At 39.4% G+C, this 26,582-nt stretch overlaps 4 protein-coding genes, 1 long non-coding RNA gene and 1 pseudogene across 5 annotated transcripts in view; 2 read left to right on the top strand and 4 right to left on the bottom strand.

Moving 5' to 3' along the window:
- LOC102522810 (histone H4) overlaps window positions 1–7,361 on the bottom strand; it is a 14,582-nt gene extending 7,221 nt beyond the window's left edge. The window contains 1 exon segment of the mRNA XM_014557165.2: window positions 7,223–7,361. The gene's annotated coding sequence lies outside the window, so the exon portion shown is untranslated.
- Window positions 2,034–18,156, bottom strand: LOC102523067 (histone H2B type 1-C/E/F/G/I). The gene is made up of 2 exons (XM_006182170.3): window positions 17,624–18,156; window positions 2,034–2,044 (listed from the first exon to the last, which is right to left on the bottom strand). The coding sequence occupies exon 1, from the start codon at window positions 18,004–18,006 to the stop codon at window positions 17,626–17,628; it is 381 nt and encodes a 126-aa protein (XP_006182232.1). The 5' UTR covers window positions 18,007–18,156; the 3' UTR covers window positions 2,034–2,044; window positions 17,624–17,625.
- On the bottom strand, window positions 2,772–24,999 carry LOC102523642 (annotated as a pseudogene).
- LOC102522554 (histone H2A type 1) lies at window positions 4,179–4,679 on the top strand. Its single transcript, XM_006182169.2, has one exon. It carries the CDS (start codon window positions 4,185–4,187, stop codon window positions 4,575–4,577), a length of 393 nt encoding a protein of 130 aa, XP_006182231.1. The 5' UTR covers window positions 4,179–4,184; the 3' UTR covers window positions 4,578–4,679.
- LOC116656648 (histone H1.4-like) lies at window positions 7,133–7,807 on the bottom strand. The gene has a single exon (XM_032463399.1). The coding sequence runs from the start codon at window positions 7,781–7,783 to the stop codon at window positions 7,181–7,183; it is 603 nt and encodes a 200-aa protein (XP_032319290.1). The 5' UTR covers window positions 7,784–7,807; the 3' UTR covers window positions 7,133–7,180.
- On the top strand, window positions 24,992–26,582 carry LOC116658360. The gene is made up of 2 exons (XR_004313733.1): window positions 24,992–25,716; window positions 26,273–26,582. It is a non-coding gene; the product is annotated as an uncharacterized LOC116658360 (long non-coding RNA).

Below are 26,582 nucleotides of genomic sequence, written 5' to 3'. Positions count from 1 at the left end.
TCCCAATTTGTCAATCTCATCTAAAGTTGGATGTGCTATATAGTGTTTCTTTGAGTATCTATAGAACCTCTGCTCAGTAAAGGAGGCTTTTGTTTTTCTCCTTCAAGTCTTTCCGAGATCTTCCTATTTTCTATGCTAAAGAAGGCAAAGTTTATGTATACCGCAATTTATTTTCAGTTAGGAAATCTAGAGAATGGAAGGATAGAGTTAAGAGAAAACTTCTGTAATTCTAACAATGGCTTGCACGCCAGTAGCAGTAATTGGTGTCAGTTCCTAGTTTGCCTGGGCCCTCTATCCAGATTGCATTTTACACTCCTAGAATTATCACCCTGCGCCACAGAATTCAAATGCTTAACCCCTACCAGTTCTCCCATACTAAGATTCTTGTAACTGCCTTTTTTTGTGTGTATGCCTGGAGCCTTACACGTGGTTCTTGTTTCCTTCAGTTTCTGAAACAGATCAGCTCGGGTTTTGCTCTTTATTCCAAAACTTGCTTCTTTTGTTAAATTAACTTTGTAAAATTAACATCTTTTTCTGTTTTCCTAGCCGAACATAGGCTAATGCATGATGCCAAGCCTCCCGTGATTTAAACCTTTTGCTTATTTCACTTTCAGCATCAGGCACTTTAATAATCATATTGCATTTTCTTTACTCTTAAGGAATTAAATCTTGGAAGGGTTTATCACCGTCCCTTCTCCCAAGTAGGTAAAGCATTTACTCCAGGAGACAGGAGAAGTGAGTTGCAGTTGAATGCAGCCTACAAGTGTCTGGGATATGCGGCTTCATCTAAGCTAACCAAAGCTTCCTTTTTGATTGACTCAGAACACTTTATAAAAGATGAATAAGAAGTGCCCCAAGAAAAGAGACAGCCTAATGCGGAGAGAGCAGATAATTCATTTAAAAGTACTTCCTAAAGTTGAGACATCTGTATGTGAAATGGCTTTTGAATTCTATCTGTACATCTTTGAAAGTGTATTGGATCAGAAGACATTGGTTGGAATTTGTGTTCTGCCAGGTAAATAATCTTTGGTTTTCACACCCTCTGTGCCTTATAAAATCAGAAAATTATTAAAACCAACTCCATTGACACTTTTGTGAAAATAAATACTATAGTTATAATAAAAGCAATCATTTTATGAGAATTTACAACTCATGAAGTTGTTTATGGACAGTATGAGGTAAATGTTTCTATTTCTCCACTTATAAAGACAAGCTTTTTGAAGTGGTATTATAATCAGAAGTAAAAATGATACTATACTGAGTGAAGAAACTGCTGCTCCAAGAAAGTTGACTTTCTGCTATTACAGACACCCTGGACACTCACAAAAAGGAATATGTAAATGGCTACTATTAAAATAAAAGCAATTTAAAAATTATGTGAGCCTGCTATATTTAGAGACTTTACTTGCATCTATAGTGGTTTTTATATTTACACATTTAAATTTAAATTGATGTAGTTACTTTAAAGAATATTGAATACATTAATCTATAATTCCTAACCTTATGTGGGTGCATTAAATTCCTATTGGTGATCTGACAAATTATTTCAGGGGGAGGGTATATTTCAGTGGTAGAGTTTAGGCCTAGAATGCATGAAGGCCTGACTTAAATCCCCAGTACCTGCACTAAAACAACAAATAAATAAGCTAATTAACCCCCACAAAGATTAAAAAAATAAGTTATCACAAATATGGTGGCTTCAGATAATAAATTTATAATTTTATGGCTTTTTAGATCAACATTTGGGCACAAATCTCACTGAGCTAAAATCAAGCTGTCAGAGGACCGCATTTCCTTCTGGAAACTCTTAAGAGTGAATCTTGTTCTTTGCCTTTTCCAGCTCCTAGAGGGTCATCCTTGTTCTTTGGCTTATGGTCGCTTTCTTAGATTTCAAAGCCAGAAATCTCTGGCCATATTCTCACACTGCCATCTCTGGATTTATATTCTAATTTCCTCCTTTACTGTTAAGTGTCCTCATAATTATATTGAGTTCAACTGGATAATCTAGGATAATCTCCCTATTTTAAAGTCAGGTGATTAGCAACTTCAGTGCCATCTGCGCCCTTAATTCCTCTTTGTTATGTATACTAACATATTCACAGACTCCAAACATTAGAAGGTATACATAATTAGGGAGGTGTTACTCTGGATAGCAGCCCTAGCAGACTAAATGAAAGTATTTTTAGAATTTAATAAAATGTTATATACTTTCTGCTCCAGGAGAAGGAATATACGGATTCACTTTTGTGTAATTTCTGGGTTTTATGAACTCCCCTAAAGCTCATATAGACCTGGTTTAGATATTTATGTCTGGGATTATAGAAAGCAAAAATTAACAATTTATGACAATATAAATTCTCATATACAGATATCTGATATTTTTACTTTTCATTCATTTACATTTTTCTTGTTGCTTTCGCTTTATACGTTTATTTTTTGTTTGAATGTTTACATATTTTCTGAGTGTGATGTGTTGTGCATGTGTGTATTCATGTTTTGCTCTGGGAGTTAAAAGCCTCTTATTCATGACAGCAATTACACAGGAGTATAGAATATTATTACTTTTTTCATACCAGGGTTGAAATCCTAAAAATACTTTGAATATAAATTCTTAGCATTTATTTCAAATGAGAAGCCATTTATGGTGGTATATAACCTTAAGTAGGTTTATAATTGCAAGGAGAAAGGTGAAGTGTAAATTTTCCTGGCAATGGTATTTCTCTACATAGGACAAGACAGTGGTGGTGGTGAACTAAAATTATGTGTGATTCTTTTTTTTTTTTTTTTTTTTCATTTTAAAAGTAGGATTTTTGCTGACCCGGGTAAAAATACATAAAACCAACCTCAGAAAAAAAAAAAAATAAATAAGGGAGAGGCAACAAAATATCTAAAGCACATATATTTTCTGGACTGCTAGTGTCTATGAGCCCCATCATGGTATTTTAGCAATGGTCTAACTTTTTAGACAAGCTTTGGAAAAATCCTAATATTAAATTGCCCTGTCCTTAAGCCTGTGATGTTCGTTTTTCAACTTCCATGCACATCAGTTGTCCCACTACTATTAATATTTAGGAGTCCTATTGCTTTAGCAAAATAAATGAGTTACACATTTCCTTCTTATCACATCACTAACAGAAGAGGTGCTGCCAAGTTTTAAGTCACTTCATGGAACTAGTGTGTAAGGTACACTACATCACAGGAGGTTGAGTGATAGTCACATGTCCAATGTCCACAGCTGGCCAGCTTTGCAGCCAAAGTGAGTACCCTATCACCAACCTATAAAGAATAATATTTGCTTTCAACGGATCAAAAGGTCTGTGTATTCCAAGGTTTTAACACCCCAAAGCAGCAACCTTAAGTTTCAACAAAGTAAACAAAACCTGTTCTACCAGTCCTATTAAATATAAGTGATTACAATTCTTATGCTGAAAAAAGTGGATGCCTCTTAAAAGAGACTTTGGGGTTATATAGGAAAACCTTTTATTCTTTGCGATTATTTGGAGCTGGTATACTTGGTGACGGCCATGGTGCCCTTGGACACACCGTGCTTGGCCGACTCCCCGGGCGGCAGCAGGCGCAAGGCCTTCTGGATTTCCCGGGAAGTGATGGTCGAGCGCTTGCAATGTGCCAGGCGCGACCGCTCGCCAGATGCGCTCGAAGATGTCGATGACCAACGAATTCATGATGCCTATCACCTTGGATGAAATGCCAGTATTAGGATGTACCTGCTTTAGCACCTTGTAGATGTACACCGAGTAGCGGGCCTTGCGGCTGCGCATGCGCTTCTTGACGTCCTCCGGCGTCTTGGTCATGGCCTTCTTGGAGCCCTTCTTCAGAGCCAGAGTGCACTTAAGTTTCTGGCATGAGCGAACACAAAATACACTACTCAGCTAAAGAAAAGAAGCTGGGACTTGTCTACAACGCTCATAAAATTTGTAGCTCTCCTGAGCAAATATAGTGTTTAAAAGGTTACACTTCGATTGGATAGATTTTTCCAGATTGGAAGCCGGTATGCAAATTAGGTGACTCTAGTTCTTCTTTGTAATTGGTTGCAAGCGTAAAGATTGTATAGCCAATCAAACATCTGAATTTACAATTCGGCTTGCAACTACAATTGCTTCTCATTTGGTAAGAAATTGTGTTCTTTTCTGTTTTTCTTTGTTAGTCTTCATGAGATTGCTGAAATGTCAGGACGTGGAAAACAAGGTGGTAAGGCTCGGGCTAAGGCGAAGACCCGCTCTTCGCGGGCCGGGCTCCAGTTCCCCGTGGGCAGAGTGCACCGCCTGCTCCGCAAGGGCAACTACGCCGAGCGGGTCGGGGCCGGCGCGCCGGTGTACCTGGCGGAGGTGCTGGAGTATTTGACGGCCGAGATCCTGGAGCTGGCGGGCAACGCGGCCCGCGACAACAAGAAGACCCGCATCATCCCGCGCCACCTGCAGCTGGCCATCCGCAACGACGAGGAGCTCAACAAGCTGCTGGGCAAAGTCACCATCGCTCAGGGTGGTGTTCTGCCTAACATTCAGGCGGTGCTGCTGCCCAAGAAGAGCGAGAGCCACCACAAAATCAAGGGCAAGTAAACTGTAATACTTGGATTTTTGGTCTTTTAAAAGTCAACATTAATTCAAGGCTCTTTTCAGAGCCACCCACGTAGTCATTAAAAGGGCTTATCGTTATGCGTATTTAAGCAGGTACCTGGAAACTTTTCAGCACAATATGTCAATCTGGAAGAAGATGTCAGTATTTAAACTCCTGAGAAATCCCAAACTACTCTAGTTTAAGTTTATGAAACTACAATTCCTTTCAACTAAGTAAAGGATTTAGACGGATCTTGTATCACAAGTAATTAAGCTGATCACTTAACAGGCACTCAGAATTGTAAACCCGAGAAAAAGACAATGGGTAGAATGAATGGTAAGTGTTGATAGTTTAGATGCAAATCTTGTTAGTGACCTACAGATTCTAAAACCACTCCTTCAGTACTGATGGTGAAGGGAAACTGTTTTGAATGTTGCCAGTCTTCAACTCTACTGAACTGGGCCTTAATCAATTCTAAATGGGTATACAATACTTGGTATTCTTGGTAACCTAGAGTCAGAAGTCATTTAAGGCAGAGCTTAACACGGTTCAGCATGACTTTTACGGGATGCACAGTACCCTGTATCATTTACATCTGATTGAGTATTTTTTAACACCATTTTACACAACGCTCAGTTGAAATTGTGAATCGTAGTTGGGTGCTTTTATGTGAGGATGTTACAGTAAATGAAAAGTAAACGTGTTAATGTTATAGCAAGTGTGAAATAATTCTGTGTTAATCGTCTCAGTGCATTCAGAAAAAAAAATAGAGGGTTTGACTTCTGGGAAGATAAAGTCGTCTTCTCTAATAAAACGTCTCACATAGTTGGCTTTGAAATCTTGCAGCAAGGAGTGAAGAGACTGAGGCCTCATTTATCTGGATTTTTAGTTGAGGTAGAGAAGCCCGAGGTTATAATCAGAACCTCCAGAGTTGGGTATAGTTCCCTTCAGAGTTTGTCACTGTTAATCCAGCCTGGGCTTCATGACAGACTTAGAAGAGGATTCCTTAAGAAAAAAATAATTTCTAAAAGATGGTAGGTACTTTTCTCCTTTCTCTTTTCAAAATATGGCTCCAAAGAATCCTAAGACATGTGATCACATCACAAGATATATAGGTGTAAATCTTTTACTTTTGTAAATTCTGAAACTTGTATGTCTTTAAAATACAATGCATCTTAACCCTAGAGATTTCTTCCTCTTCCCGTGGCCACAGCACTCACCCCAATCCAGAAAAGTGACACTGGCACATAATGGCTTGCAATGCAATGCAAGGTTTCATCCAGTGAACAGCTGTGAGCAAGCCACGATAAGTCTTATGGTAGAAGACTCTGTTCAGGGGGCCTGGTTTGGGGATGACAGTGTTCAGGTTTCTTTCCAAATTCTGCTTTGTTATGATCTCTAGACCCCTAAACTGATGGTTCTCAATCCCATCAGATTCAACTGAAACCTTTTCCTGTAACAAATACTTTACCAACTTTAGTAACCTGAAATGAAATTTACAGGTAGTACAAACCACCTAAGCATGTCTTAATTGTAATACATAAGGGAGAAATAAAAGGAAAATATGCTATTTTTAAAATATCAAAATTAAAGAGTAATCAATAAATTGATGTGAAATTTGCCTTACTAAACTTCAATGAGGGTATAAAAATCACCTGGCCAATCCCATCTAACTCGCCTTTTCAAAACGTTGATCAAAAGAAAGCCATTTTCAGGTGCCAAAATTAAAATACACATATTTTTTACAAACAAGATATAGCATTGTAATAATTTGTTTTAATTCGACGGAGAAAAACCAAAGAATATTTTAAAGAAACGGCTTAAAAATAGAGGCGAGCAAGGATTGAAAACGGTCTCTCAAAGGGAGGCTCATGTGATCAGAGAGTGAACCTCGCTACCAATACCTTCACTGTGAGCAATAAGGAACATGTGCCTTGTCCAATCAGAACGGGACTCCCTTTATATATATGGGTAGACGGAGCTTAGGCTTTCATTTTTCTATCAGCTAGCTGCTTTTTCGGAAGTTTGTTATGGCTCGCACCAAGCAGACGGCCCGCAAGTCCACCGGCGGCAAGGCGCCGCGCAAGCAGCTGGCCACCAAGGCGGCCCGCAAGAGCGCGCCGGCCACGGGCGGCGTGAAGAAGCCGCACCGCTACCGGCCCGGCACGGTGGCCCTGCGCGAGATCCGCCGCTACCAGAAGTCCACGGAGCTGCTGATCCGCAAGCTGCCGTTCCAGCGGCTGGTGCGCGAGATCGCGCAGGACTTCAAGACCGACCTGCGCTTCCAGAGCTCGGCCGTGATGGCGCTGCAGGAGGCGTGCGAGGCCTACCTGGTGGGGCTCTTCGAGGACACCAACCTGTGCGCCATCCACGCCAAGCGTGTCACCATCATGCCCAAGGACATTCAGCTCGCGCGCCGCATCCGCGGGGAGAGGGCGTAAAATTTGTATTTCACGATTAAGTGCCAACCTTAAACCCAAAGGCTCTTTTCAGAGCCAACCACCTTTTCTGAAAAGAGTGCTGTGAACTGATGTTACAAGCTCTTTAGTAAGTTAAGTAGGTAGCTCTGAAAAGAGCCTTTTAATTAAGTATTCAACTAGTCTTATCAATTCTCTTTTTTGGGGGTTGACTTTCTTGACTTGCTTACCTTGGACTTAGGAGCTGTGGCCTTGGACACTTCCTTCGGTTTGGTTGTTTTAAACTCCTTCGGGCTCTTGGCCACCTTGGCCCGGATAGTCGCTACTGTCTTTTTCACCTTCTTGGGGGTCGTCTTAACGCTTTTTTCCGGGGTGGTCGCGCCCCTCGCCTTGGACTTAACTGCCCCAGCAGCCTTTTTAGGATTGGCTGTTCCTACCTTCTTAGCCTTGGGCTTGGCATGCCGGGTGGTCGCCTTTTTGTTGAGTATAAAGGAGCCCGAGGCGCCGGTGCCCTTGGTCTGCACCAGAGTGCCCTTGTTCACCAGGCTCTGAAGTCCTAACTTGATGTGGCTGTTCTTCACGTCGTATCCGGCGGCCGGCAGCGCCTTCTTCATCGCAGCCAGGGACACGCCACTGCGCTCCTTGGAAGCAGAGACAGCATTGGTGATGAGCTCCGACACCGGAGACGCGGACACCTTGCGCTTCGTGGCACCGGCGGGTTTGCGGGCCTTTTTCTTCCCAGGAGTCTTTTCCGCAGGAGCAGGAGGTGCGGCAGGTACGGTTTCAAACATGACTGTTGCTCGAAGTGTCTAACCGCCCAAATAAAAGGTCTTAAATTTGAGTAATAGGCGTGGGACTGTGTATATATACGCAAAGCGCCACTGCGCGCTGATTGGTTCCCAGCTGTCTTCCAGCTTGACGGCAACCTAGTCTCAGCTCTGCCCCTGAGTTGTGTTTGTTACAATTCAGGAAAGCCAAAATATTAAAATTTCCTGCTTAGGAATCACACCACTTATACTCTGTCATGAACCAGGACAGGTTAAGGTTTGAGACCTTCGTAGTTTCTTCCTCCAGTGTTTATCACGTCGGTCCCAGCCTTTTTCAAAAGCCCCTGACACTCCTAGAGATTCACAGGTCAGGAAGGCAACTTTTTGATTTTCATTTAAAATAGAAATTCTTCCCTTGTGTTTTGAATAGCTTGCTCTCCAGTGACATTCTACACATTCTTGGATTTCCATCTGTTCAACAACTGCTTGGTTCTCATTGAGATTTACCCCCAAAATATGCTTCATATGAGGAGAAATAACACAGGCTGTTTCAGGATTTCTCTACAAGAAAGGATGCTTGGAATAACAGCAATTTCTGATGTCAAGTTATTTTCTCTGAAAAAGCTTTATCATAGCTCCCTGCTACTAATTAGAGTGTTAGTTAATTGAGGGGCTTCAGACATTCAATATTTGTTTAGGAAAATGTCAAAAGCAACAATCAGTGATGCTTTTGATATATTGGTTGGGTCTGTGTTTCAATAGCTGATGGCAGAGGACTTCCAGGTAAAGATGTAAAGGAGAGTTGGGCCCCTTTATGGGTTTAAAAAATTCTTTTATTTACATTGACTTTATCAGGGAGGATCAGTTATTAAAATGTTCACCAGCTCTTGGGTACAGAGGTCTGTCATTGTTCAGGAAGGTAAACTTTAGCAAAGTTTTCAAGTAACAAAATTAAGGAATATATACATGTACAACACTGTCACACATGCTTATGTAGACTTTCCTTAAGAGAGGGAAATTTCAAAACAAGCATATTTTGTATTCACCACTACAGTTCTTACTTAAAAAAGGATATAGTTTTATAAGAAACAAATTATAGCTTATGATATATATTCGGTAGGAAATAGACTGATGGTAGAAAGTGAATTTTTCACTCCAAAACTATGTTTTGTTTTGTTTTTTTTAAATTACGTTTATTTTGAAGCATGTAGAAGTCTGTGTTTCCCTAGGACTATGAATGACAGAAATGCTGGGAGCAGATAGAAGAAAGCCCAAGAGGTAAGGGTTTAATACTCCCCTTTGGTACCATCAAAATCAACAAATGACCAGATCACTTCATGTAGTACATTCAAGTTAAACATGAAAACATTAATAAATATTAATAAAATTGAAAATTTTTAAACAATTTATTTGGAGTGTGTATTTACTTGTTATTGATTCATGCATTCCTAACCTAAAAATGACCTTAACTCATAGTTGGTTTTCTGCAGCAACACAAAGAAAGAGTTCTCTCTTAGCTATCTAGATATAGATAATCTTCAAGGTACCACCCCATTCACCTTCATGGGTTCAGCTCTCATGTGTAATTTGTAAAAGACTCCTAAGCTAATAACAGACGTATATTTTTACATATCTAGAGATTATTTGGTTTATAAACTAGGAGATTTCTTTCATTGTAAAACCTGGAGACTGGGCTTAATCCCTAGAAAAATATAACTGTATTCCTAAGGGAAGAGTGAAAGCTCAGACTCACTATTTCTCCAAGAAAACTCTCTAAGAGGAAGAGGAAATGACCTCTTACTATTCATAAGTGGAGAAAATTGTTTTCATTTACCCTTAGCTCTATCAGAGTACTCTTACTAATATATCAGTTTCATTCCAACATTCATGGAATTTCCCAATGTTTCTTTCTGCACACTTTTGAAACCCAGCATCTTTCCAGACTTTCAAGATCCTGGAGAAGAGAGATTCTTAAACATTTTTGTAACACAGGCTACTTTGTATGTCTCATAAATTTCATGAACCCCTTCCCAGAAAAGTACTTTTAAATGCTTAAAATAATATACACAATTACAAAGGATAACACTTATATTAAAATATCATTGCCAATTTTAACAAAAATCCAAAATTGTGAAGTATTAATATGTGCTTCTTTTTTAATACTCTAAATAATAAGATTATCCATATGACCATTAATTACCACATTTTAGAAAGAGTAACATGTTTAAAGAATATTTTGAGATATTGACAGCTGTGACTGCAGCGTGATAGGAACAGAGCATGGGTCCTGCCAATCACCCTGTTTGTTGACTACATTTTCACAAGAGGAGGAAACGCTAAGATTCAATTGGAGTATAGTGAAAATAAAGATGGAATTTTTTTTCGATATAAATTCCCAGATACTCTAAGCCCCTATGTGTATCCAGATTAACAACTCCATTGTAGAATTTGTTTTAGAGCACTGTAAACTCTTGGAAGAGCTTTGATAACAGGGTCCTCCTCACCATGGAGGAAAAAGCCAAATCTATCCAAAGTCAGCTGGACCTCAAGGGAAATAACGAGAAATTAAATCGTTATGTGTTTATTATTTTGAGGAGTTCGCAAAAGAAGGTTTTGCAAATTAAACACTTGCTTAGGCTTCTCACTTTAGAGGGGTGAATACTTAAAGGAGGAGTTGAGAGCAGCCACGATAGTATAATATTTCATAATAAATAATGTTGAGTCATTGCTTATTTGCTGGTATTATTTTAAACATTTTGGATTATCTCTTAAATTTAAGTACTCTGTTATTCATAACTTCCTATACATTTTTTTTGGGGGGGGTGGGAATTAGCTAGCTTCTTCTTAATTTTTAGAGAAGGTGCTGGGGATTGAATCTAGGACATTGTGTATGTTAAGCAGGCACTGTACCACTTAAGCTATACCTTCCCCCATTACCTTTGTATACATTTAAAATGAAAAAAGAAAAAAAAAAAAAAAAAAGGTAAGTATAGATTGCCCAAGACCACAAGCTTCTATCTGGAGGAGGCTGTCTCTGGAGCTTGGCTGGACACTGTAATGCCACGTGGTTGGAGAAATAGAATGTGGTGACAGATACAGTGCCAGATAAAACCTGTCCATAATTAAATACACAATCAAACCATAAATCTTAGACTTACAGTAGAGTACGTTTCTTATCACTTTGAGATATACATATTTATAAATCTCCAATTTAGCCCTCAGTGATTTTTAACGTTACTTGATCTCTCAAACACGTAAACTTACATTCTTAATTTCCTCGGTTGGGTTATCCAGCCTGTGTGACAAAGAGCTCTGCTTAGTTAACGGATCAACCAGAAATGGATAAAACTTATGGAAACTTAATAAAGATAGGACTTGCTTAAAACTGCATTTAAAGCGTTTAAGGGGCAATAGCGTGTATTAACTATTTCATATTCTGGGAAATCTGAAGTAGAACGATCGGGTTTCTTTATGGAAAGTCTATGAATTATTGCCCTATTTAATGGCTTCACGTGTTGTATGCATACACAAAAACACATCTCCATGTATAGAAGCCTTTATTAAATTTCACCTCCAGGATCCATTGTCGTTTTAGGCGCCCCACCTAGCCACCACCGCTCTAAGCGAGGGACAAATAAGCGAAGGGCGGGACTAGCTGCGGTTCCCGCCCCCGCTTTTGCAGTTTTCAAACAGGTCCGTCACGGTTCTATAAAAGCACTAAGTGGCGCTGTGGATACCAGCATTCTGCGAAGTTGGTAGTTTTTTCGCGATGTCTGGGCGTGGTAAAGGCGGGAAGGGCCTTGGAAAAGGAGGCGCTAAGCGTCACCGCAAAGTTCTACGCGATAACATTCAAGGTATTACTAAGCCCGCTATTCGGCGTTTGGCTCGTCGTGGGGGCGTCAAGCGCATTTCCGGTCTCATTTATGAGGAGACCCGCGGGGTGCTGAAGGTGTTTCTGGAGAACGTGATTCGCGACGCAGTGACCTACACCGAGCACGCCAAGCGCAAGACGGTCACGGCCATGGACGTGGTCTACGCGCTTAAGCGCCAAGGACGCACTCTCTACGGCTTCGGCGGCTAAGCTTCCGCTGATCGCCTCGCTTAACACGGCAAACCTCAAGGCCCTTTTCAGGGCCACTTATCCGTTCACTTGAAAGAGTTGTCACTTTTTATTTCAGCGTGATGAACGAAGATGTTTGGACTACTAGTGTTCTCAACCTGTAAACTTCACCTGATGGTAATAAGATTTCTGTAAGTTTCAGCTTACGTGGCTTGCAGATAGTTCATAGTTGGTTTGATCTACGTACCGTAGACTATCTTGCTTTGTAGCGAGGAGGCTGACTTCAGGTGATAAACTAGGTTACATTTTGTACAAACGTCTGAAGCTGGGAAGTTTTGCAGAAGACGAGGTAAACGTGTACATAGGTTGACACTCGAGAGTTAAGGACATTAAAACAGCCTGACTGACATCACATGATAAAGGGGAGAAAGGAGAGGACTAGTCATGTTGAAAGTAATCAGTTTTTACGAGAGAAAAAGGAGTTAAGAGTATGAGAGGTACTCTCGAGTTTAAAAACGGAATGGAGACAGGCTGACTTGTCTTTCCCATCCATCCAGAGGTACTGTTTTACAATCAAAAAGAACCTATTGATGCATCTATGTCTGGTATAAGTATGCCGGTTTATGTTTACCAAGTTATTTTGGCTCTATCTTGAGTAACAGACTTAACTACAGTCAATTTTGAAATACTCTAATAAACTGGTTGCGTGCCACATACCCTGACAAAAAGGCTGGAGTGAGCCTTTCAAACCCAGGTTTTCATGATTCCAGTCTTGTTCCCTTCACAGCAGAAAATGAGGCAAAACAAGCAGTTCTCAAGTGCGTTACCCGTTTCTTGTTACCTGTTGTAAACTGTCTACAATCTCAGGACTGTCAGCCTGTCACTGTATTCTTTAGTGTCCTCAGAATGGGTTTTATTCTGTGAAAAAATCTTAGGTTATTGTAGTACAACTGGCATTTTTTCAACTAAAACTTGTTCTCTTTGTTGTAAGAAAAGGAATACCTGGACAGATAACTCCCGGGCCTGAAGCAATATTTCTGGCTTATCTGAGAGCAGGGGTGAGCATGTGGCTACCTGCTCCCTAATAAGCATAAGTAGAAGACATTCCTAGGCTTTAGAGCCTTCATCCTTCTTGCTGCCTTCTATGAAGGTGTTGATCTTGTCTGGCCAAGCAGAGAACTTCAGGCGCTAGGGATGGCAGAACAATGACTTGGAAGGAACAACAGATCCCGATCAGGAGGAGCAGCGCTGCACCACAGAGCTGGACTGATCACAGTGGATCTGTTCCAAGTGACAAGACTCAACTGTCTTTAAGCTAATTTACTGTTGAGTCTTTATTATAAGAACTAAAGTTTACCATACCAAGTATGTTTTTTTCAACTCATTTTTTTCAACTCTTTCCTTGGTATTTCTTCCATCGTATTCCATGCTAGAACACAGAATAAGGGCTCGTTACCTGTTAGGGATGGATGAATGGAATATCCACATGCCTTAAACAGATGTAATCTGGATATTTCAAAGTACTGTCTCGGGGGGAGGGTATAGCTCAAGTGGTAGAGTGCATGCTTAGCATGCATGAGGTCCTAGGTTCAATCCCCAGTACCTCCTCTAAGAATAAAATCAATGAATAAACGTAAATACCTCCCCCCACCAGAACAAACAAAAAAAAACCAAAACAAAGTACTGTCTCCCCTTAGGAGTGTAGTTCTCAATATGTGGATCAGAAGCTCCCTTGAGAATATGTGCGTATATATGTGTGTGTGTGTGTAATACAGGTATTTCATGGAGCTCATTCAAGCAATGCCCAGGGCTCCATGGATTCCTGTGAACAACTTGGACTCTAGGATTTTGGAGTCTGAGGTTGTAGAAATCCAAAATTTAGGGCTACAGAGAAAAGGGCAGACCAAATGCATAAAGAACACATCAAACAGCAGTAAATTTGGCACATGTATTTATTCACTGTGTGCAATAGATCTATATATTCTTGACAAGTGAGATGAGTCCTTTACACTGTAACTAGAATGCAAGAAAGATAACCCATTTTGATTCTCAGAGGCGTTAAGGCCCAAACTGTATCTCATAAGATTTAGGAGTAAATAAAAATAGTGGGGAGTTTATTTTTAGGCTGTTTAAGGCAGAAGTCCGTGAACTGTTTCTTAAGGCTTTCTTTGAACTTACCTTCCATTGCTATTCTTGGTAAATATATAGTAGGGTCTAAATATTTAGTAGTCAGTGTCACTGAGTAAATCATTTGTTCTGTTTACAAGAAACAGTCCCAATATCCCTCTTCAAAGATAAAAAGGAACCGGAAAACTTGTACAGAAGGTAGTTTGTACTCTTTGTGTCTTTGGTTAAGTCACTTAACCTCTCTGTGCATACTTACTCATCTGTAAACTGGAGATAACAGTAGATCCTCTCTGATAGGTTAGGGGGTAAATAACATTAAATGTTTTTAAGCATTTTGGCCAGTACATGCCCTCGAAAATGCTGTGTTTTGACGATTGTTATTATTATTAGTGTTCTTATTTCTCATGACATGAAAGAGGCCCAGAGAAAAAGAAAGGGGGCATTTGAACCATGAAGATATACACTTTAGTCCTGAACTACCATTTCCTATCTTTGTGATCTGTGGCAAATTACTAACCACTGTTCCCTTATCTATAATGTAGGAGAAACTTCATGTTTTTGTGAGGACTGAGTGAGACAACATAGGATAATGTTTTTATGTATGTGTTAAAGAAATATAAGTTTACATATGATGGGAAACAAGCTGCACCTAAATTTCCATGAGCTTAAAATATTATATTCACACTTACTTGCTTAAAATGCACATGCTTGCTTTGTTTTAATTGTTTACGTAGATGACCTATAACATGTATTATGCTAAAGACAATTTGTGAGGGGGAATCCTGATGTTTACCATAAGGGCACGAAGGAGGGCAGATTTTTCCTTAGGGTAAAACAATGGACGGTCCTGGAAAGCCAGATCATCCATTAATAGAACTTTGTTTTGGCATGAAAGCATGAGGTTTAACCCAGGGGATATATTTGCTATCTCGAGATATCCTGGAGGTAATAACAGGATAGAGTTAGAAATTTTCATACACTGAGGAGGGTGATTGTTCCTGGAAGGGATAGGCCTGGAATTTATCAGTAAGCAGAACTTAGTGCTTATTGCATGGAATGTCCAAAGCCCCACCTCTTTGATCGCATTTTTTTTCTGAGCTCTATACTCCTAAGAAATATGATGTTGGCCAGGATTTCAGCACTCTAGATCCATGAGATCTTGAGTTCCCTGGTCCCATCTTTGCTCTTTATTTTGTCTCTTTGTTTCTTAAGTCTTGCGCCACCCGTCCTCAGACACGGGCCCGAGCTGCGCTGGATGCAGCATACATGTATTCTTGAGAAGTGGCAAATGTATTAATGAAAGTTCTTTTGGTTGCAAACATTAAACAATTCCAGGTAATTTAAACAAAATAAGAAGCTCTCTTGAAAGTTGTTTGCTAACCACGCTTAGGGAAATACTGAACACTCAGGCCTGTCTTTTTCTTTAGTCCCTTTTCTCAAATTCTAGGCAAAGAAATCTGATTTATCCAGCAGGCAGATATCTGCATTAATGAGATACAGTGGCACAAGAGAAAGGGTATCATGAAGGTGTCCCAGAAGATGTCTGGGTTGCCCTTTACTACCTGTAACCCAAGTTCCCAGTGCTCCCCATTTCCTGTGTCCAAAGCTCTTGTTTGTTCTCAGCCAACTATACATCACACCAGTTTGAAAAAAGGCCTTTTTCTTGAAACCCTCTATTTTCCTGACTTTTGTGACTCTGCTCTCTTAGTTTTCTTCCAAGCTTACTTGTCACTATTTAGAATCTTTTTCTGTCTTCTTTCTCACTAAAATTTGGATTGCTTCCAGGATAAACCCACTTCTTTATTCTTTCTCCATGGGTCATCTCCAATCTCATGCCATGCTGACATTGAAATATCTATTGCGAAAATTTTCAAAATTTGTATGTCCATTCCCCATTTGCCTCTGAATTCCAGACTCACATATTTGTTAACAAAAGATAATGCAAGCCATATCAATAAACAACAAATCCTGAAGCCATCAAGTCATCAGCTGCTGCAGCCAACCACCACAGTGAAGAGAAGCAGGCAGCTTGGCCTTTGCATTTGAAAAACTGTAGGGATGGGGAAAAAAACTAAACAAAACAAAACCCAAAATGAGAAACAACAAAGAAACAAATAAAACAAAATAAAAAACGAGAGAGAAAAAGTTCTCTGAGTTTGGCTTGAAAAGTTAGGTGAGGACCGGACTTTCCAAGGCCTGTGGCCATAGCACAGAATTTCTAGTTTTGTGCGGTGGGGTATCATCCAAAAGCTGTGAAGAGAAAAAAAAACAAAAACAAAACAAAAAAACCAGGGTGACTCTGGAATGGAAACAAAATTCACTATGGATGATGGAGTGTAAGTATTAACTTAAACTAAAATCAAGGTAATAAGAAAAGTTGAAATTCCATTGTAATTTGGTAACCTGAAAAATATAGACTTGTTTCTTTGTGCTTATTTTATTTACCTTTTTGAGACAATAAAGGGGAGACCAGATAGACTAGCCGAGTAGGCTGGTTAGGAGTGTTTCTCAGGAACAGTGGGAGCAATTCTTGGGTGTCTTGATATTTCCATTTATGAGTGAGATGCCCTCCACTGAACCTTTTCCACCCAACTTCCTGAAGGAAGCCCCTACATTGCAGTTTCCGGAGAAATAATGGAGCGCCTGACTCAGTCTCCCAGGGTTTAGTCTCTTGGGCACTATGTGATCACAAACCTCAGAATTCAGCCCAAGACCGTTAAAAGACATCTACTTCCAGGGTTCTTCCTGTCTGCCTCCTGAACTGGCATTGCTTCATGGTTTCTGAACTGAGCAGGGAAAGGGGAGCTGGAGGCAGGAGAGGGGGATGGGCTCAGAAGAGACTTCCCAAGAGAAAAAGAAAAGGGTGGTTAGAAGGGTGAAGAGCTGACCTTTATATTATGTGACCACACAGGTGAGAAGACAGTTGGTGCTGAACATTGAAAATTCTGTGAATTTTGTAGGTTTAGCCTGCAAAACGTCAGTAGAGTGCGTAGAGGAATGTAATCTTCAAAAAAAAAAAAAATCCAATGACAAGAGGTTTTCAAAAATTTAGTAAAGTGATAAAACGACAGTAAAAATTAATAACTGCTGTTCCTTTACTGGAGAACTACAGCCAATATATCAGGTTTGTAAAGAATCTTAAAATACTTAGCCAGGATTCGAAAGCCCTAGGCAAAGGGCTGGGGGAGTGAAAAGGAATTAGATCCACACAAAAGGACATGAGAAGGCGGGAGATCCGCAACATCAGAGAGAGGAAGTTCCGCTTTTGAAGAGCGGGAGATTCAAATGTTGTTCTGACCTATTAGACGCTACAAGGTGGTATTTTTACCAAAAACATAGACGAGAGTTTCCCGAAGCTCGCTAACAGCCCACAGAGCATCTGTGTATGTTCCATAAAGGTGATCATGAAGTCAAATAAGTAGGGGTTAGTGCTAGGACGTCAGCCCATGTTCGCTTACGCTGCTAGGAATCCTCGTACACGGGACGGTAATCAGAAAAATACGCGAATTTGCCCCCCTGAGAACCGTTAACTTTCTAACTGCATTTTAAGTGCTACCTGTAACAGTGATTGGAAGCCTAGCTTTCAGGAAATACCACTTGCTAGTGCACAGCTCTTACTGTGTAAACGTGAAGTGGCTCTAAAAAGAGCCTTTGGGTTTGACCGTGCGTATGAACACATTTACTTGGAGCTGGTGTACTTGGTGACGGCCTTGGTGCCCTCGGACACGGCGTGCTTGGCCAGCTCCCCGGGAAGCAGCAGGCGCACGGCCGTCTGGATCTCCCGGGACGTGATGGTCGAGCGCTTGTTGTAGTGCGCCAGACGCGACGCCTCACCCGCGATGCGCTCGAAAATATCGTTGACAAACGAGTTCATGATGCCCATGGCTTTGGACGAAATGCCGGTGTCCGGGTGAACCTGCTTCAGCACCTTATACACGTACACCGAGTAGCTCTCCTTGCGGCTACGCTTGCGCTTCTTGCCGTCCTTCTTCTGTGCCTTAGTCACCGCCTTCTTGGAGCCCTTTTTCGGGGCCGGAGCCGACTTCGCTGGTTCAGGCATTTTCAGTCATTCTTTTTCGTAAACAAAATGGTGTCTGCTTTATCGGCTCCGGCCTATTTGTAGGCAGTATTATGCAAATGAAGTCTTTGCTTCGCAACTGCTGATTCGTTCATTTATCGATACGTTTGTATGCAAATAATAAACTCGAGATCTACTCTCCCATTGGATATATCATGAGACAGTTTTCCAGCAATCAGGCCAGCTACTTTAATCTAGTTAACCTAATTTGTGAATTCCGAGTCGTTCATAATAATTCAGATTAGTTTGCTAAATTTAAAAGCTAGAAGTCACTCTCCGCAGTATTTTGAAATACCAAAGAGGCAGAGCTCATTCACTGGTCAACTCTCAGATTTGCAAGGCCCTTTGAAACTCCTGGAAAATCTGTACCTCTTCATTTGAATCCAGACTCTAGACCAGTGACAGGGAAAGGAAGAAATAAGCTATCTACGGTCATCCAAACAATTCCGAAGACAGTGTTTCCAACTGTATCCAAAATGCAAAACTATAGTGTGAAAATATATGTCAGTGATTAAAATTACGTGGCTTGAAGGGAGGCAAGAAAGACAAGAATTTCATAGCCAATACGCTGCAGTGCTTTGTATTGGAAACGATCATATCATACCCAGTTTATCCACAAAAGTGGATGAGAAATTGTTCTTCCCTATATCTAGTGAAAATATCAACAAAACAAAAGAAAACAAAAACCACAAAGCAACTAAAACAGTAGATCGTGTTGTTTAACAGCTTTATTTACAATTTACTATTATCACTATTAGAAACCGGCTACTTAGCTAGTTCTTCCATTACCATCTTTCCTTTCTGTAGGGAGGTGTTTCCCCTGAATTTCACTTTGATGTTTGTAAGACTTTCTAGACTGCCCCACCTTTCAGTTTCCCCTGCTGGCAGTAAATTCAGGGCAGCAAGTTGCATGCGGCAGGCTGGCAACTAACAAAGGCACAAAGTAGTTAATTTGTTTTTCTCACTTTGGTATTGAGGAGGAAATCTACTGAAGAATTATTCAACCTCTATATTTTTCCTTATCACCAATTTAGCCCATGTAGCAATGTTTGGAATAATAGATAACATCCTTTATATGTATTATATTATTTAATCATAAAACCCTACCTGATTTTTTCCACCCTCCGTTTAGCAAAAAAGGAAAGGAGAGGATATGAGACAAGGCCTTTACCCCAAATCCCATGTAAATTGTGGAGCCAGAATACTGATTTAAGCAGTCTGGCTTGAATCTGAATCCTTTATAAGTCTCCCACTTGCTTATGGTAGGCTGTTTTAGGAAAAAAAAGAAAAGTTTGTTGTGGTTTCATCTAACTTTAGAAGCATGGAAAATAGAGCATTTCTTAAATGACTGAAAGAGACTGTTAAAAATGAAAACAAAAACAAAAACAAAAAACAAACAAACAAACAAAAAAACCCCTTGATTCTATGATATACCTAGTCTATGTAGGAAGAGGAGAGAGAAAAATGAGAAAGAAAATTACTAGATTAAAGAAAAAATGGCAAAGGCATAGGGAGAGAAAGAGAAAAAGACCCAATGGAAAAAGAGGCAGAGGGGGAAGAGTGGGGCAAAAGGAGAAATTTATCTGGAGAATGAGACTATTTTGGAGAGACAAAATATAGATAAAGCAAATCATAGAGAGAGGGATTCAGTGATTGCTATTAGCTCTATCTATTTTTAGTTGATATTAGCTTCACAATATCATCTACTTAATAATTTACTAGTTGAGAGTTTGATGTATTTCCATTATACATAAAGTTGAAAACCACTGATTAAGACCCAAAGCTGTAGAGTTAAATCAATATCCAATCATTTTGGGTTTGATTTCTCTAAATTTACACATATTTCAGCCACCCCATGAAATTTCACCCCAAAATTTCTGTCATAGCACTTGTGTCAGTGCCATTTACCATGATAATATATTACAACGAGCATATAATGAAGGTCAAGGTGTGCTGGAAGTCAAATCTTCTACTCTCTTGGGCCTCAAGATCTACTGGGAATTGAATCTTTGGCCATCTTGGTGCTCATTACTGTGTTATTCTTTTAATAGGTGTGCCCTGCCCCCTTCCCTCCTGTCTCAAAGGAAACAGGCAACTAATTTAAATGTAGTAATCATCAATAGAGGCTATAACCTCTACACAGGTGAACAGATCTATATAACATTGAAGAGTGGTGAGGACTGACCCAAACTAAAGTGTTTATTCCATACCTACGTGAATTTAGTAATAACACACAGTGTACAGGGCAAAATAGTCCATGAGTTGTTTTAAATGAAAAACAGATTCAGACTTGGTAAAGAGAGCCTTTTTTTAAAGGACTGTTGATAGGAGGTGAAAGGGACTACTGCATATGATCATTAAGCTTCTATTTGGCTGAAGCCAAAAGGAATTTCCTTCTTAGGGAAGAGTAAACAAGACTAAAAAAAAATTGAGTATGACATAGGAAAAGTGGGATGAAAAAGTGCCTTGATGAAACATTGGTAAAACATGTTTTACCTCCAGGCCAGCCAACTATCAGAAGGGACCCTTAAGAAGGGATGGTAAAGTGGCTCAGGCTGAGGGTGGGTCAAAGTTCTAGGACCTGGGGGGATACAGAAAATGTAACTAGGTTTTGGTTGACAAAGTATATTGCTCCCATTTATCAGTTCAGGTTATCAGTTTTGAGGCAAAGAATGGGAATTTAGGGGTTCCTGTGTCTTGCCTTGTCCTAGGTAGACAAGGAGTTGTTTTTTAAATTTAATTAATGTTTTTAAATGGAGGTACTGAGGATTGAACCAATGACCTCTTGCAAGCTAAGTAGGCACTCTACCACTGAGCTATATACCCTTCCCACCAGGAGTTGGTTTTTTTGAGTCTTATCTAAGTCACAGGGGGAAAAGGTGGTTCCTTGCAATAAATCACTTTTGGAACACAAAAAGGGGGAGAATTTCTTTAATAATCACTATTTCCCAGGACACAAGGCTCAGATTAAAGGTCAATATTGTTTGTTATAACCAAAGACATCTCCTTTAAATCTTGCTGGGTCTGATGTTTAAAAAAAAAAAAAAGTAAAATAATAAACACATTTGGTTTTATGTTAAGTGTATTATTAAGTGAAATTAATGAACTATAATAATTATTTATAGAAATATATGTTGGAGAACATGAAAATTGTCTGTCTAGGCAAAGCTCCTGAATCCCAATTGTTCTAAACTCCTCTGAGGCAGTGATCATTTGATGATGAGGTGAAAGGTGTTACCTGGACCCCAGGATTGTTAATTTTAAAACAAAATTGACTGCTATTCTCTTAATTAAATACATTTCCCCATATAAATTCTCTCCAGACCCAAGAACAGTGATTTCTTTTTTTTAGGATTACAAAAAATGTAACTCCAAAATAATGATAGATATTAACTGAAATAATGTATATTTTGCTATATGATTGTGATCACATGGGAGTTTTATACGTTGTCTTTTCTCTCTCAGAAAAGTATATGCTAGAGTTCTTGCAAAGGTACAGTAGTTTATCTTTTAGATGTTTACTTTTTTTATAAAGCAAAAGAATATGTGTAATAAAAATATGCATTAAAAGTGCTCCTCTTACTTGATTTGAAAATAAATCATGGATAGATTCAAATAAAAGAAAAGAATGAGAGGAAAACATGCCTGGGGAATGGTTACCTAGAGCAAGTTAGCAATATTAATATCAGACACACTTTTAAGCTAAAAGTATTAGTAGGAATAGAGAGAGACATTGTAAGAAATTTTATTTCCAATACAGAAAACAAGATATTCTGGATACAAAGCCCTCCTGAAGCAAAACACCTAAAGACCAGATAAACTACAACAAAACAGTAGCACATCATTGCCCAGCTAACAAGAAACCGCGGAAAATTCCCGGAAACCTCCAAAGCAATGAAAAACCTAGGAGCTGAAACCAGAGTGATAAATACACTTGATTGGTTCCCCGAGGCAAATATCATTAACAAGATTCTGGGCTTTGTCAATTAATGTCTTCTCCTTGGAGAAGACTTAAACTAAACTCAGGACCCTTGGAGAAACGATAGGTTAGAGGAAGGTTAATCTAGCAAAGATTCCGAAGAAAACCTGTCTGTCTCTGCAGGACTGTGTGGAGGACAGAAGAAATCTGCCACTGGGATTTAACCATTTATGAAGAATCTGGGGTTTCAATGAAAGATTCCTGAAATTAGTGATACAGGTTCAGAGCGCCTCCTAGTGCCCTGTGAAGGCAAAGGCAAACCCCTTCAGGAAGAAAGCATCTTGAATTCAATTTCTCTCTATATACACAGAGTGTTTGTGATTTATTTATTCAGCAATTATTTATTGAGCACCTCTTACGTGCCAGACACTCTACTATGAACTAGGGACTACCAAATATAAGCTTATACTAAATGTTATCACATAGAAGAGGAAAACAGATACTGGAGAGTCACGTTTCCAAATAAATAAGAGTCTTAGATCCCCTCTCCTTAAGACTAATAATTTCAGATATTGAAATGATGAGAGACAGTAAAGTATTTACTGAAAGCTTAAAGAAATAAATCAAAATAGGATTATACAATCAAGGAACAAGGAGAAATAAAATAAGTTAATCAAAAATAATAAAATAGAATTTCTACAAATAAAATAACCCCTACACTCCACAATGATCAAATAAAGATCTACTACTAAGATGTAACATTCAGGACCTTGTATGCACCTGACCACACAACCAGTATGTAACTCAATAAATGGGAGACATAGGAGAATTTCAAGTTCATGATTGTAGGGCAAATTTTCAATATACTCCTCAAAAATTCACATAACAAGAATAGAAAAATGTGCATAGTTATAGAATATGTGAACACCACAATGAATAAACTTCATCTGTCTATTATTCCTGCACTTAACACATAGAGAATATCCAATATTTAAAAGCACACATTTAACCATTTCAGAAATTCAATCTTGGCTTTAGAAAAAGTCACAATAGATACCAAAGAAACAGTTTCATAAACAGTGCACTCTTTTTTCATAATCCAATTAAATAGCGATAAAAAATAATTTTTTAAAGATAGTAAAAATAAAACAATCATCCCATATCATTGAATACTAAAAGCACACGTCTAAATATCATGGATTAGAATGAAGTTCATAAGGGAAACTATTTAATATTCTGAGATAAATATGAATGAGAATAATACATGTGAAAATTGTAGGATATATCTGAAGTGGTAAGAAATTGGAAATATACAATATTAGATGAATGCATGAACACGAAACACTGAAGACAGGAACTAGGTATTTATCAAAAAAAAAAAAAAGCTAGAAAAAGAACAATAGAATAAATCAAAATTAAGCAGAAACAATTGGACTTAGAATTCTTAGAATGTGTTGCACTCTTCTGAATGATTCCTGGTTCTTCTATTACAAGGTAGGTCTCCGCTAACAAGTAGGAAGGCCATAAATTTTTATGTGGTGCTCATATATCCATCAAATTGTTGAGCTCTATTACATCTAACTGTTCATATATTCTCATGGATTTGTACATTGACATTTTATTTTCAATGTCAATTTTTGAAATTTAAAAGGAAGAAAAAATTGAAAAGGAAAAAAATGGAGATGATCCATAAACCACAAGTTTGTTCTCTGAAAACCTAGTTATAATATGCAAACCTCTAGAAAGACTAGTCATGAAAAAAAGTGTGTGTAGGGGAGAGGGGGAAATAAGTTATAGAAATAAAAAAGGGAAATTACCTACTGAAAGGGGGATGGAAAGAACCATGAGAATGTTATCAACAACTTTTACAAAAAAAAATTAATCTTAATAGAAAAGTATAGGCTGAATAAACAAGTTATGATTAAGGAAATATGATAGGTGGTTTGAAAATATATCTCTCCTATAGTCTTGAGCCCAAAGCTTTCCAAGCACACTTAGATTTTATAGGTTTTAGTGAAATTTAAGTAATTGATAATCCTTATTTTGCATAAGCTGTTTCAATAGAAAAATAGCTATCTTCCTTTTATTCTTCGCAAGTTATGTAACTTCACCTAAACTGGACAGGAGCAACACACACACACAGATTTCTAGGAATATAACTATGAAGTGTTATTAAAGGACATGAAAGAAGACTCACCTAAATTAAGTGATGGACTATTTTTATGTTTGGAGTGTCTCAATAGGCTAAAATGTCCATAAATTTCAAAATAATCTAAAATTTCAACTTTATGTCACAAAGCGTCACTGGATTTTTTGATGGAGCACTGTCAAATTCATGTTGATGAGCAAAAATGTCAAGATGATTCTTTAAAAAATGACAAACAAAAACAAAACAGAAAAGGAAAAACATGAAATGAATAGTAGGTCTTGACTTGCGTAGGCTCTTTAAGAGGGGCTGGGGGCATCCTAGGCCTTGAGCTGCTAAAAAGTCTGCTAGTGTTTGTTCAAGTCTATATTGGCAAAGTGGAGAAGACTGCTCACATTAGCTTGTCTAGAGTTAAGTGGTTATCTTATCTGCTGTTTTTTTGGATTAACTGTTTAGAGTTATCTCGAGATAATATCTTTAGTGCAATGGTTTTTAGGTTAGGGATCCTGGAGCTAAACAGCCTGGGTGAGAATACCCTCTGCTATATATACATATATATAATTTTTTTCTTTTGCCACGGGAGATAATCAGGTTTACTTGTTTATTTACTTTTTAATGGAGGTATTAAGGATTGAACCCAGGATCTCGTGCATGCTAAGCATGCACTTTACCACTGAGCTATAACCTCTGCGATTTATTAGCTGAGTAACATTGGGTGAATTATTTTGAGCTTTGGGTAACTCATATATCCAGATAAATTGGGGTAACAATAGTTCACAGGTGTGTTATGAAAAGTAAATCAGTTAACATCTAGAAAGCACTTAGAATTTTGGGTGTTTATTTACCATTATTTATTTAGTTATTTTTAAATAAAAAAACTGGAAACAGGTCCGTGCTACCTGAACTCAAGGCTGCATTATCTTTTGTGGGTCCTATGCACATCTGCCTTTCTGGATCCCTTCCTCCATAAAAATAACAAAAATAATATAATTACTAAAGTTATATAAAAATCAAAGCATCAATATATTAGAACGTTTCCATCAACCTAAAAGTTTACAAATTCAAGTATCTTAGTAAGCCTCTAAAAGTACTGTGGGCCGTAGGCCCTGTGTCCACTATGCCTAATGGATGCCACATATACACGCACTTAATACTCACACAAAGTGCCCGATAAAAGTGCTGACAATAAGCAGAGGTGGCGCAAGGCAGGGCTCTTGGGGATTAGCTATGAAGGAAATGACAACTCAGAAAAAGTTGGGAGAGGAGGAGAAAAACCAGTGCAGGGGGTGAGAAGGAGGGGCTGTTGCCTTGCTTCTTGGTCTTCAGACTGCTCGGTTCTGTGTCTTTATCTGCGAATGACCCGGCGCATCGTTCGGACTCTCCGGCGTCCTGTGGTTGCCAGAAGAGAGAGGCTGCGTCGGCAGAGTCTGCGCACTAGCAGGGGCGGCCACAGGGAAACCTCGCGGGTTCAAACTGCAGGCCGGAGAGGAGGAGCGCGAATGGCGTTACCCGGTGTATACGTAACTTGCGGTTCTGCGAGCAGCGGATGAACGGGTGGCTGAATGAGACGCCCCAATGAGGGAGCCGACATTGAGGGGCGCGACGGGTCGGCCCAATGAGGGAGCCGGTATGGAAGGGGCGTGGCGGGAGGGTCCAATGAGAGAGTTGGCGTGGAGGGGTGGAGGGGAGCCGGCAAAGGCAGGGCATGTAGTGCCCACATTGTGATGTGCACCCTAGCTTGGCCGCGCGGGGGGAGGAGGTGCTCATTTTCAGTACACACTTCCAGTTTAAACTTCAATGTGTTTTTTCGGTTTCGTGGGGCTGTTTGGTAGTATCTCAAGGAAACCTCATGTCCTAAAGCACAGTTCTCCAAGTGTTATCCCTAGACCAGCAGCAACAGCACCACCTTCATAATTTAGAAATCCAAATGATTGGATCCTCCTCCAGTTGTAGTGAATCAGAACACTATGAGGTGGGGCCCAGTGATCCTTCAGGTGATTTTAGCGTACGTTTAATTTTGAAACTGCTTCAAATTATTGTGTTCCCCTTAATTCAGATGTTGAAGTGTAACCGCACAGTGGGCACAGTGATTATAGTCACTTAATAGTAACCTCAAATGATTTCTGTGAGATATCCTTGAATCTGGTTTTATTTTAATTGCACATAGTTTTTCTTTTCCCAAGATGTATACCACCCGCCCCCCCTTTCCTATGAGTGCCCTTTGTTCCAGGCACAAGAATGTCAGGAGATAAGGCTGGTGAACTCCCAAGAACAGAAGACCTTGTCACCAGATTACCCTGTACACCACTGTAATTGTATCAGAGAAGAAAGGAATGAAGCCCTGCATCTTATCTAAAGCCCTGTTCCTTGGATTTTCACTATAAAACTCCCTACCACTCCTCCCCAAACAGCCTCGCACACCTGAGGCAACAGCCCACTGTGACCCACTTTGCCTGGCAAAGAAATAAAGCTATTCTTTCCTCTTCCCCAAAA

This window comes from Camelus ferus, chromosome 20 (genome assembly GCF_009834535.1).
Source record: "Camelus ferus isolate YT-003-E chromosome 20, BCGSAC_Cfer_1.0, whole genome shotgun sequence".
In the NCBI taxonomy this organism is placed as follows: Eukaryota; Metazoa; Chordata; class Mammalia; order Artiodactyla; family Camelidae; genus Camelus; species Camelus ferus.
This window is presented reverse-complemented; position numbering and strand designations above follow the sequence as displayed.